Here is a 13,911-nt window from a genome sequence, read left to right as displayed (position 1 = left end):
ATTTAAGAATACTACAATTAAACATTATTACATAAATTTCAATAAACATCAATAAAACGCGCTTAATATTACTATTTATAAATCTAGAAAATGTCTGAAATAATTGTAGTCTTAAAAATTATTTTGTTAAAAATTTTGTAAGTCAACGTCTTTATTTAAACATATAAATCAGAAATCAGAGGGTTAATAATATAAGAGTTTATAAAAAAATAGGTTAAGGTAGTCATATTTGACATACTGATTCATTTAAATACTGTCAAACTTGTTTATCAATATATTTTAATAAATAAATGATTACAATAAGAAAACGAAACATTCCTGGAAAAAGGCAAAAAACCATCAGTTTAATAAAAAATCTAATTAATGGAAGCCTACTATAAATTTGCGTGTGTGCAGTAAACTTTAAAAATATGCAGGTCCCCTAAGTAGGCATAACTTATTTAATAATTAGATATGAATAAATAATTAACGTAGCAATCAACATTGAATTATGATAAAAAAAAATAAAGATAGCACGTGGTTGGTAACAATACAAATACGAGTATAGTTGACAATAATTAAGATAAGTTTTTTTTATACGTTGATAAGAGGGTTTCTTGATAATGATAATTTTTATTCGGCTTAATTTAACCCAAAACTGTTCGTCATAAAAATAAATGAATAAAAATTATCACGGATTATTTAATAAATTTTAAACTGCGTATTTTGTAAGCATTAAAAAAAATCTGGATGATGATTCAGTTTCACAATTATTTATCTTTACTAGATTTATTCTCTATAAACTTGTAATGATAGTAAAAAAGAATCCACGAGGACTTACAAATCATTTATCCGTAAAGCTTTGTTTTAATCACGCCTGAAAATACATTTGGAATCTCTTCTTCAATTTCTCCTCTTATTACTTTATTTCACTTTTACCATAAAAGACCAGTGTCAATATTAATTTGCTACTTTTTTTTTGCATAAGATTAAAAAATAAAATTATACAAACAAGGCTATTTATGTAATAGGATACCATTTGGTAATAAAGTCGCCAATGCACAAATATAATTTAACAAAAGTCAAATAAATTTTAATATTAAACAAATATTTGATTGAATATGACAATGAAAGTACATGAATGTTAGTGTTTTATTAAGCAAAGTCAATTAAATACAACATTAAACTAAGCCTTGTAAATGCCTAGGCTTCCATATTTCCTTCTCCAAAATGGTCTCCTCTCTGTTGTAATTTGTTCATCTTAATGAATCCCAGTCTTTTGTCTACAAACATTAGGACACACTCAAAATATTATAATAAAACTGTTCTATAGTCGACTCGAATAAACACATCCATCTTGATAAGACGCCTTAACTCTTAAAAGACTGTGGTAAATAATCCCTTTGCGCGCCACGATGTAACATTGTGTTACCACTAGTAAAAGACGGAATATTCTAAAGTTCAGGTATTTGAAAAAAATGAAAAATATAAAGACATACTGTTCAATAATTCCTTTTCCACAATGTATGGGAATAAACATATAATTTTGCTATGTTATAGCAAAATAATTAAAAAATCACAAATACACCGCTCATGCTACGCGCGTGCGTCCCCCATTATTGCCATCAACTGACTGAAGACTAAACCTGTTTTAGACGAAACCCGTCGCAGAACAGCGTCTCTGTCTTCCTTGTTATGACTTTAATATTCGTGCTCTCTCTTGTATAAGGTATCTGTCTAGATGTTTTGTTGAATTAGCGGACATTCATTCTTCGCGTTGCAAGGATAAATATTTTTTGTATTTACATTTAGCATAGTTACACAAATTTTACTTTACAAATCGGATGTGAAAATGTCCATTTGAAGATTTCAAAAAATACGTTATAATAATTCATACTTTTAAAAAATAAGAGAAATACATCAAGTCTTGTGTCCTATGCCGACTAGTGTGAAATCACAGCCACACAAGAGTAAAAAGTGTTCACCAAAAAATAAAGTTTAATAGCGTTATCACTTACTCTAGTAAAATAAATAATATGAGTAAAAAAACGTGCAATAAGTGTTGGAGCAAGTTGCCACAAAATTGTGATTATTTACAGAGTAAAAAAAAGGGCGTAAACTTTTATTACACATGTATGGGACGAGACATTTCCGATAATATTGTTACAACGCTCGGGCCAAGAGCACTCTCGCGCACTTGGCCCTCGTACTGTCGTCTGCGGTCGCCAGCGGCTAGGGGACATATTTCGTTAATTAAATATACTAGATAATAGATGCGTAGGTTTTAACAGTCACTGTTATCAAAAGGTATGTATCTTTTTTAGGTGATCCCGTGTAAGTTGGACTCGTTCTTACATTTAAGCTTCCGTTGCAGGAGTCGTCTCCAAGGTAATCTGTGTATTTTGAAAAAAAATGATTATTTACCAGTAATTTGAACCGTATCGCTGTCGGTAAAAATGTAAAATTTGAACATAAATGTCAGATTAATTAAACACATTTTCTATAAAATATAATAAAATCGATCATATATTCACCAGGTGGGAAAGAACATTATTTAAATCATCCGTTATCGAATCAAAAACCAAAACTTCCAATTTTTTTAATTCTATTTTTTTTTTTAATTCTTACTTCTGTTTTTCGAATTTTTATTACAGTTTTAATTTTTTCGGATAATTTTCTGTTTTTTCAATCATGTAAACTAAACAATAAACTTCTATTTATTATTAGTTAAGCACGATTGAGATATTGATTACTTTCGTTTGTAAATATTAAAAAAACGAAAAAAAAAAAAACAATTACGAAAATTGGAAATTTTTTTTCAAGCGTTGTCTAATATATAAAATAATTCAAATCGTTGAATATCTTTACAATAACAAGGCTCTCAGCTATTTTACTTCACCAAAACCAACAGATGGAAGAATTGAAGAAATGCGAAAACATAGGCAAAAAGGCGAATGTTGCACAGTGTGTAAGGTGGCCATTTAAACCAGCTAAGGATAGGTCTTCATCTCTGTAAATGACCTGACTTTCATATTTCTTTCTCTTAAATGTATTTTTTAATTATTTGTAATAAGTTAATTACAAAATGCACTTTTCTTGCGGGTACGTCGAATTGGACAAAATTAATAACATTTTAAGTTTGTCCAAATGTCCAGACAAGGAGCTGATCTGTTATGTGAAGGTATGGTTATCAGTCCAACGTTTTTGATACCAGTCCAGAAACAATAAAATATTGTAGTTTTAACAAACTTTTAAATCAAAACCGTACGTCCAGCTTGCCAGGAATCGATCCAAAAAACCTCAAAAAAGGTCGGCGAACGCGCCAATGCAGACCTTTGCTTGATTTTCTTTTTCCTTTTACTGGAGATCAACTATCGAGTTGAAAACACTCGTCTAGGGTTTTGGTTCTATTTCAGACCCAGAATTGTATTTTTTGTCTAACTGGACACAGATAAATACACTATGGCAAAGAAAAAATCACACGAAGACATAGCCTGAGTGTGGGTATACATTAAAAAAACAATCATTAAAGGCCACCATTCTGCCCATGTGTTCTATAATAAGATTCGGATCGTGTTATGCTACCCCATATTTTTAACGACTCTAGTAACGGGTTAGACAAAGCAGATAATGGTCCGACGTCTTAACTGAGCTAATGTTATAACCGCCATTTTTGTAATTTAAATCATTCAAAATGGTGAAGGTGTGGCGACGTTTCGAAAGAACGGCCAAAGACGGTTCAGTGAAAAAGTTCAAGATTCAGGAAATACCCGAAAAATTGTACGAAGATGTTTATCAATTCATGATTGATAATTACATATACGAGGAACCGTTTTCAATAGCTGCAGGTAAATATTTATTGTTTTATTTAGAACTGTTTCAAAAAGTTAAAATAAAGGTAGGTATAATAAAAAATCAATAAGTGATAACGAAAAGCGGACTGCATAATGTAAAGAATAATGTCATTAAAATTTGTACAAAGTTGGAATATTTGAAGAAAGGAAGGAGCACGGGAATGGACCTACCTTTGATGCGATGAGAATGTTGATTTGTATAATAAAGTTCACTGTGAATTTTTTAACGATTTTCAATAATTTTCATAATGACACGCGCCGATTCCAATTATTATTATGTCAAAATTTTGTTGATAATATTCCCAATATAAATGCTCTATTTTCATCAATCGTCATTCATGATGTTATGTACATATCATAACGATGGGTCCAGGGGAGGATGGGAAAGAAAGGTAATTGGCCAGGAAAAATATGGATAGATATTGTTTTACAACAAACTATTAGTAATACGAGAACACCCATACAACGTTTAACAGGGCAGCCGGAGAAGTGACGTGCGAACGTAAAATGTAGGTGCCTCATATTGAGGAGTATCCGAATCACCCCCATGTATGTTACGCGATTTCACGTAGTTCTCGAGTTATGATTTATTTAATGTGTTTTTGAAAATTTTCAACAAGATTGTTTTTTTTTTTTTTTTCAATTTGTGGAAGGTTTTTCAGGAGTTTTATTTTGTAACTCATTATTTTTCAATTATACTTGTTACCCTGTATTCGACAAGTTTATCGAATTTTAGTTAAAAAATGAACTAATCTTACTCACGGATCTCAATCAAATTGGCCAGAAAAATATATTTATTTTGTAAGACATGAAAGACTTTTGATAATAATATCAATGATAGATGAAATCTAATCTAAAAAATATTTGTCCATGCATTCTTAAAATATTGTTAGATCCCATACAGTTTATTTCATTGCAGGAATATATTGCGAGGTATTGCATAGATATATATACTATGAAGCGTATTTTGCAGATATTTATGATAATACACGCCTATGAAATATATTTAATTTTGTTTTTATTGTTTAATAATATGCATGTTACCACTTTTCATTGTTATCCTAACTCAACACAAAGCTATAAGCCTCAAAGAAATAGGGATATTTTTATTTTTTTATTTTAATGTACCCATATGTATTTCCGTGAATAAATAAAATAAATAATCTTGTTTGTTTTGTTTCATCGTCTCTTTGTTTATTTTTTGTTCGTGTAGGAGTTTTTAATCAATCAGATGGGATTGAGAAAACTAAAAACTTCTGGAAATACGCCATGTCCCTAGGCCATTGTATAATATGCTTAGAAGACAAACGAGATCAAAGTGGAAAGCCGGAAATTGCATCCATGAACGTTTTACTACATTGTGTGGAAGGAAAAGATGAGATCCCAGTAAGCTTTGTTCAATTTGAGTTTTTTGATTACTTACACCTTTAAAAAAATATTTTATATACGTAACAGAATAACGTACGACTCGACAACTGCTCTCAGACAAAAATCCTGGGAAAGGTTATCGAGAGGAAATAAGTATTCTTTGTAATGCACTTATTGGTTTGCTTTTCAAGCTTGAAGGTGGTTTTACACTGCAATATTCAATCACGTTTCAAACTTCACACCAAAAAAATATTCACACGATCCTCGACACAAAGACAACATAACTCTTGTGTGGCTGTAGAGTGTAGAGTAAATCAAGTTTTCATGGGACACAATACTTAGGAAAGAAATAACCCGTTAACTTTTTATTTTAAAGGCTTATCAGCAAGTAGTAAATATAGGATATGAAAGGAAATTACGAATAATATACCGGACATAATAACACTCAGACAAACTCAAAAAAATGTTTATGATTTTTTTCTTGTAACTGGCTGGAATCAAACTCGGTTTCACAGTTGACCGTCTAACCAACTGCGCCATGGCGCCTGTCTTGATTATATCTTTGTAATTTATTAGAATTAGCAAGTTTTTTTTTGTAATCTTCAAATGGACCTTTTTAGGATAGGATTTGGAAGGTAAAATTGGTATAAATATTCTGGATTTTAATATAAAAAAATTGACCCTATCATGCGAAGAATAATTATAACAATATAAGTGATGCCAATAACAAAACAAATATGTTTTACTGTAAAAGAAAGAGCATGATAATATAAATTACAAGGAAGACAAAGACGCTGTTTTGTGGCCGGTATTCATTTAAAAGAGACAAAACAAACGAAGAAATTCGTTCCATCAGTTGGTCATTGGCAGTTTGTGGGAGTGCACTTAAGTTGTGTGACCAGCATACTTGCGATTTTTAATTTATTTTGCTATGACGGGCCTATATTATTTTCAAATTTTTATGAATTATGAAATATGAATTATTCAACCGAATTCTTTTTTTGTTTTTTAAATGACTTCTGAATATTCTGTCTTTTGCCTGAGGTAACACTATGTTATATCACCGCGTGTAAAGGAGTTTTAGAGCACAACCTTTTAAAAATTAAACAAATTCAAACTTACACCTTTTCTGGTTAAAGAGACTAAGAGTATAAAGCGATTTAAATCCTTAACCTACTTCCACAGTCCATTAAAACAATTAGCTAAGAAAAAGGCTACAAAAAAATTTAAGTAAAGGTAAAGCCCTTGAGGTGATTTTCATAAAGATGGCGCTATATAAATTATCAAAAAATATATATATATATATAGGTAGAAGTTATTTGGAATGTGTTATTTGGCCAAATCAATTTTTGAACGAGTGCTCCACAAATGGATAGTTTTTATTGTTTTTCGCACGTTTTATATTGTAAATAATTATGAACCTTGGTACCCAAAGAGAAATTAAATAATAAATTTATCAATAGTGTTGCAAACTGTTCGAAAATTTTGTTAATTTTTCTGTATATTAAGTGTTCTTGCTTTAAAATGAATTGTTGAGTGTCCTCGGTACGAGTTACCCAAGTAAGGACACGTACTTTGAACCCTTCGTTCCACGAACATGGATTTAGAAGAGTTCAAGAAAATAAAAATAATTATTCTCTTTATAGTTTGAAAACAATTATACATGTATGTTTCCAGTTTTTTTGTTGTTTAAATTCGTAACGTCAGGGAATTGTTGTTGATATTTTTCTAAAAAGATGTAATTTTTTTTTTAAAAAAACAACCCACTTTGTAATCAGATCAAATTTTTTTATTTTTTTTTAATTACTGTTAAAAAATATTTTTTTACTGAATAACATCAATGTTTTTTGTAACACATTAGTTTAAAAGCTTTCCGCACTTGAGATATCTGTCCCGAAAAGGACTGTACAGTGTAAATTTTCTTATTTTTAAATTTGTATTTCATATGACATTCATATATATATATATATATATTTTTTATAACCCATTTTTATTCAGCCAGATATTGGTTTTTCTTTCAAAATATTGTTTGTTATCAGTAAACCTTATTTAATGTGGAAACATATAAAACAATTTATTAGAAAAATGATCCTTGAACATTTGCTATCATAAATATAATATTGAGGCTTGTAAAATTTTATCCCCAGGAGTCATTTTTTGGAATTATTTACTTATAAATAATCAAAACTACTAAAAAATGTTTAAATATATACTGACAGCGATTAGTTTCATCAAAACATTATCATATAAGAAATGTAAGAGTGGGTAGGGAGATGATGATATTGATTTTATAACTGGTTGAAATATTACTTCTAGGAACACGCCCAAGAACCCGCATCGCTTGTAAGAATACTAGACGACGTTTCTCAAAGGGTGAATGTTTACCAGCAGTTCGGTGTACATGAATTCTTAGGGGATTCTGGTCTAGCTGTGAACACTAAGTATAGGGGGATGAATATTGGACTGGAAATGCTTTTGGCAAGGTACAAAATAATTTCAGTTAATTATTCAGTTTCGAAATTTCCAGTTTGAATCTAGTGCCAACCAGAATATTCGATATTAATACATAGAAAATACCTAGCAAAAGTAGATTTGATAAACAAACGACGACAGACTAGTAAAATATAAACTTTCTAGTCAAACATTTCAATAAATTATACTTAAAATAGATTAATAAGGCGCCACACCTATAAAGCCGCCCATACACATAAAAAACATTCTAGGATTATCAACCACGAAATAAGCTATATTTTACAGTAAAAAATGGACCGAAGGTACTCAGTTCGAGGATAGCAAACTCAACGCGGAACTAAAAATAGAGAAATATCACTGTTTTTTAATTTTTTTAAGTAATAGAAATCTTTGAAATTCTGTTCAGTAAAAAAAAATATTTTTTGTTACTTATAAGTAGCATAAAACATATTTTTAAATTTGTAATTTTGAATTCCCACAAAAACGGCAATTTTATTGGCCGCGCCCCTAATACGTCACAAATGTGTCATGTTTATTTGTTCTTGATTGTTGATTTCAAAATAAAAACATTCAAATTTGTTTAGAACATTATGACAAATCTTGACGTCACAACTATCAAGGCCAAACATGTCGCGTTTTCCTAGTGACGCATTGAAAAAAAAAAAAATTGTTTTGTACAAATACATTTCTCCACAATGTCCATATTGATTTTGAAAATACAATTAATTATTTTTAATCCAATTCATATATTTTTATCAGTATTCGTAGAATGTGATATTCCCCTATCGTCAACGCCTTTGTTCTATGTAGTAGAGCGAAATGCTGTCTTTACATATGTGGTGCATTATTATTTTTATAAAAATAATCAAATTAGTTTCATTTCACTTATATTTATAATTTTCACCGGTGATTGGGTTTTAGTCGACATTTTGAAACGAAATACGGTGATTGTTTTATTTTAAATAAAATGTAGTTCCACCAAGAAATGTTGACAAAAAGAAGTCAATCTATTTCAATAAATGTTAGTAAATGCATATTATTTGCATATAACCACTTATCAACTTTTACATGTCTACCGATTTTGAGAAGTGCTCGTCTCTTTGTCAGGACACTGATAACACGAACATACCAATCTCACTGTACACCTTGAGCATATTAATTGCACAAAAAGGATACATGCTATTAGAAAATCACACAAACGCAACGTTGAAATATTACTTACATTTAAGGCATAGATTGTATGCTCAATCATTTTAATAAAAACATATTTAACAATATTTTGAGTATGTGCAAATGTTTGCAGACTGGCTGGATTTTCTCACTAAGGAGTATTCAGATTTAAATTTGTTGCACCATAGAGAAAATATTTTTGAAAGGGGAATATGGAAGTCAATGAATTAACAAGGATTTTGACTTGTTGCTGGCTGGATTATGTGGCCACTTTACACACTGTGTAACATCCGTCTGTTGACTTTTGGGAAGTAAAAGAGCTAAAACCTTTATCATGTGAGTGAGATTCATCCAGCTGAACCAATTCATCTACCGAGCAACTTTTGTGTTTATACGCCAATGACCAGAATGTGAAAATTAGTCAATTTGTCACACAATTTAAAGTTCTTTGGAATAGATCTTCCGGCATTTCTTAGATCCCTGTGCCATAATAGTGTGGGATGAAGGTAGATTAGAATACATTAGCTTGAATTCTTGTATTATGTTGATCATGTTTTTATATATATTGTAAATCATTATTTTATCGTCCTTGTTTGTCTTTGCTGAAGAGTTTTATTTATTTTTTTCATTTTCTTATGCAAATGTTTCTTCATTCAACTGTTTTAATTCGCTTAGGCCGTACACATAATAAATAAATAATTTTTAATGGTAATAAATATAAATTGGTTCTATATTATTATTGTTATTTGGTATAGATAATATAATAATACGAAAATGAATGGATGAGTGATTCTTTGTTTTCATTTTTCATTTTATAACAAGGGTTTTGCGTATTTCTGCGAATCACAATATTTGTTTCTTATACAATTTCTTATTTATCGTTTCAGGACACCCATCTGCAAGGATTTAGGATTAAAGGTGACAGAAGCTATTTTCACAGCTAAAGGATCACAAATTCTGGCAGACAAAGCGGAGTTTTTTACAATTTTAGAATTGCAATACGCAGAACTAGAAGCAAAATTGAATATTAAATTTCCCGTAGACTGTAAGAGTCTTAAAATAATGGCAAAATTGATTGATTAGTTAATTGCAATTATTTAAATTTTAAATGTAAAATGTTTTTCAAATTCTATTTTGTACAAAAAGAAAAGAAAAAACTTCTAAATTATACAATCATAAAGTTGTTACACAAATAAAGAATTACGGATTTTGCACAATACTATTTAAACAATGAACATTATACATGTAATCACTATACCATGAACTAAGGCATATAATAAGTATAAAATAATATTGTGTATACTCTTCTCTCATACTTTATACTCTTCTTTAAACTCTGATGAAGAACTAGAGCTCAATAATTCGAAAAGTGAAGTGGAAGATGCCATTAAATATCTAAACTTAAATAAAACAGTCGGATCAGATGGAATACCAGCTAAATTCAAAATACATTTAGGAGACCGAGGTTATCAGGCAATACATACAATTTGTTATCTAATATGGAAAACTGATACATGGCCAAAAGACTGGACTGAATCTGTTTTCACCCCACTACACAAAAAGGGTTTAACAGCCAAATGTAATAACTATATGATGATTGCACTCACTTTTGCATGCAAGTAAAATTGTACTGCATATTTTACATTTGCGGTTAAAATACTTTCTTGACTGGCGAATCCCACGGGAGCAATTAGGTTTTGTTAAGGGAAAGGGGTCGCTTGAGCAGATTTTTAATGTCAGGCAAATTATCGAGAAAAGCAGAAAATTCAACAAACTTGTGTTTCTCTGTTTCATTGATTATAAAAAAGCTTTTGACTGTAAATTGGAGCAAATTATGGGTTGTTTTCAATGAGATGGAGGACACCTTATTTGCCTGATAAAATAATTTTACAACAAAAGCTCAGAAACTGTGAATTTTAACAATGAACTCAGATCAGATATCTTCAGATATCAGATAACTTTCCAGTTCGAAATGGCGTTAGACAGGGTTGTATTTTGTCTCTCGTCTTGTTTAATATATATGGTGAATATATCATTCGAAAGGCACTTAACGGCTGGACAAGTAAGTTCACAATTGGAGGAAATAAGTTATCAAACCTGAGATATGCTGATGACACTACACTTATTGCATCGTCTGAGATTAAAATGAAATAACTAATTGACCAAAAAGATACTGCTAGTTCAGATCTATAACTCTCAATGAAGATGAGCAAAACTAAGCTTATGATCATTGATCGAGCTAATAAAATAGCCACATTATCCTTACTGCGCAACTTAGAAATAGTCAACAATTTAATTTATCTAGGTTCTCTCATCAGCGATGGCGGTGGGTGTGAAGGTGAAAAACGGCGAAGTGTTGGTTTTGTCAAAAGTGCTATGAGTCGGCCGGTGAAGATTTGGAAGAATCGCAGTATAAACATTAACACCAAAAAAAGACTGGTGAAGGCCTTGGTTTTCTCAGTGATTATATACGGTGTGGAGTGTTGGACACTGAGGGAATCTGAAAAGAAAAAAATTGAAGCTTTCGAAATATGGTGTTGGCGGCGAATGCTGCGGATTTCGTAGACGGCCAGACGATCGAATGAATCTATTCTCCAGGAACTGGACATAGGAGAAAGACTAATATCTTTGTGTGAAAAAAGAATCCTGCAGTTCTTTGGGCATATTTCCAGGGGGAAATCTGATAGTTTGGAGAAAACTATTCTCCCGGGAAGTGTTGAAGGGACAAGGTCGCGTGGACGTCAACCGACAATATGGAGCGGCACAGTCACTGAGTTATCAGAATCATCACTGACGAATGCCTGTAGAAGAGCACAAGACCGTTCCAGATGGAGGGAGACTGCTCATAGACGATCCATGCCTAGAGTCAGGCGTAATCACCATCCTCAGACATGAGGCACGGATTGAAGAGAGAATAAAGTGGATATTTTATTATTTAATATATCTATTTTGTCTTTATATTGCTGTACGGAAAGATCCTTTATAATCTATAATTTATACACTATGTTTGTCAGAGTATATCTGTTTTATGTGTTAAGTTTTTCAAGTCCAGTTAAATTTTACATAGTGAGTGCAACTTTTACATGTTTAAGGTTATACTTAATTGAATTTTATTTCTTCAGTTTGACTTAGTGTAATTATTTGTTCATTTTTTGACTTTCTTACTAGTATTTGGAGTCCTTAAACCACGCGAAGTTGTTAATTTTTCTCTCGTCCTGTTTTAACTCTCAAAAAGCAAGTATTTGTAGTATGGTGTTAAAACTTCACATGTGTAAAGTGGTGTAGAAGATGTAAAATTTTGTGCATTCTTTCTGTTTTTTGCAGTAAGTCTCGTTTTTTTGTATATCGAAATAGTGTTATTAGTTTTTTAGGTGCTCCTGGTATTCTGTAAGTTTTTTTAATATGTTGTTCTTCTATTTTTACTCCAAAAGAAGTTGCAATTCTCATTGCTGCCTCTAGCGGTGGTTCTCCCTGAATCTCACTGTCCCCAGCAATTTCCAGTTGGTCTGTTTTGCTCCATTGCTCACATTCAGCCACCTTGGCCTCCAGTTGGATTCTTTTTGGATGTTTTCTTTATTTTCAGTTTTCAGAATATTTTCCTCCTTTTGCATATCCTTTATTATTTTAATCTCTCTCGCCATTTCATCAAACTGTTTTGATGAGAATGAAATAGCTTTTGCAACTTCCTCATGGCCTATTGTTATCTTTCTTACATTATCGTGTGAGATAGCATTCGCCACACCCACATTTGTTGAGAAGAATGACGATGTTTACTCTTGGTTTCCCTTATTAATGTCCCCTTTTGGCGGCATATTTGATTATAATATTATATTTATATATTTTGCAATGTTGATTTTTTTTATTTTAAAATATGTTTTGTTAGTGACAATTGACTATTTTAAACTTGGAAAACTTTCTTGAATGATGAAACACAGACTTAATTTTCAGAATTAACTATTAATATTTAAAATATTGAATGCGTTTTTTGATTTTCTTGTTTATCTTGTATAATTTTTTTGCTCTGTCAAATAACAGGTTATTGTTGTTTATCAAATATGATGTTATTTTTTTTTTTAATATTCTAAATAACAAAACTGAAAATAAGTTTACTTAAAAAAAATTCACTTCAGAATAAAAACATTTTTAATGGTAAATACCTAAATTAAATAGGTAAATACAGTAAATTGTTAATGTAAAATGTAAAGTTAGTAAATCAAAAAAATTGCGAATCAAATTTAATTATTTTTTTTGGCATCAATGATTTAAAGCATAACTGTAAATTAAACAAACTTTTATGAAAAATATAATGTAAACCTCAATAAATATTTTTTTTTCTTACGGTTGTAAATTTAATAATAACCAATTAAATGACCGAAATCAAAACCGTGTCTTTATACAAAAATTTTTAAGATTTTACCGCCTAGCATGCAAGAGGTCTCGTTCGATTCCCAACATAGCTGACATGATATATTTATTTAAAAAGGTGTTTTACATCATTATATTTCGTAGTCCCTGGACTGGCACATGAACCGTAAGATTAAGCAACTTACCTTCATGTAACAAAAGCACCATTAGGTGCGGAAAAGGAATGATGATGGTGATGATGATGATGATGATGATGGAAATTTAAGAAAAATATTTAATTATAAAATCATCACTGTTGGTAGACAAATTGGGATAAATATTATGTTAGTATTTGAAAATTCTTTTGCAACATTTTTTCATTGTCATTAACGCATAAGTTTATTATCAGCGTATTAAAAACAAATGAAAAGATCTTACAACGCAAGTTGAACAATTCCTAACTAAAGTCCTTTTATAGCTGAGTTTTGTTAAGTTTCTTCTAAGACACCTCACCCCAGTTGCCCAAAACGACCGTGAAAGCCTCGAAAAATAAAGTTTTTATCCTTTTCTTACCCTAAACCCAATGTGATTAGTTTTAAAGACAAATAATAAAACCACTAAAAACAATACTTTATTAAAGATTGAAAAAAAACGATCCTTTAAAAAGACAATTTTCTACCCAGCCTGATTTTTTCGTGAAAAAGTTGACAAGTCCACCATAAAA

The 13,911-nt window shown here is 30.6% G+C and overlaps 1 protein-coding gene across 1 annotated transcript; it reads left to right on the top strand.

Moving 5' to 3' along the window:
* The first annotated feature begins 3,662 nt into the window (after positions 1-3,662).
* LOC148275651 (uncharacterized) lies at positions 3,663-12,832 on the top strand. Its single transcript, XM_088235381.1, has 4 exons — positions 3,663-3,827; positions 5,047-5,219; positions 7,518-7,684; positions 9,731-12,832. The coding sequence occupies exons 1-4, from the start codon at positions 3,674-3,676 to the stop codon at positions 9,924-9,926; spliced, it is 690 nt and encodes a 229-aa protein (XP_088091507.1). The 5' UTR covers positions 3,663-3,673; the 3' UTR covers positions 9,927-12,832.
* The last annotated feature ends 1,079 nt before the right edge of the window (positions 12,833-13,911 follow it).

The sequence above is a fragment of the Micrasema longulum genome, unplaced genomic scaffold, assembly GCF_059751315.1.
Source record: "Micrasema longulum isolate JH-2025_06_02 unplaced genomic scaffold, ASM5975131v1 h1tg001368l, whole genome shotgun sequence".
Classification (NCBI taxonomy): Eukaryota; Metazoa; Arthropoda; class Insecta; order Trichoptera; family Brachycentridae; genus Micrasema; species Micrasema longulum.
Note: the sequence above shows the minus strand (reverse complement) of the source record. Positions and strands in the feature narration are given on the sequence as shown.

Excerpts from the sequence above, each read along its gene's own strand:
- LOC148275651 (XM_088235381.1), top strand. The coding sequence starts at position 3,674 with ATGGTGAAGGTGTGGCGACGTTTCGAAAGAACGGCCAAAGACGGTTCA. Across the intron at positions 3,828-5,046 it reads ACCGTTTTCAATAGCTGCAG|GAGTTTTTAATCAATCAGAT; the intron begins GTAAATATTTAT and ends TTGTTCGTGTAG. Across the intron at positions 5,220-7,517 it reads AAGGAAAAGATGAGATCCCA|GAACACGCCCAAGAACCCGC; the intron begins GTAAGCTTTGTT and ends TATTACTTCTAG.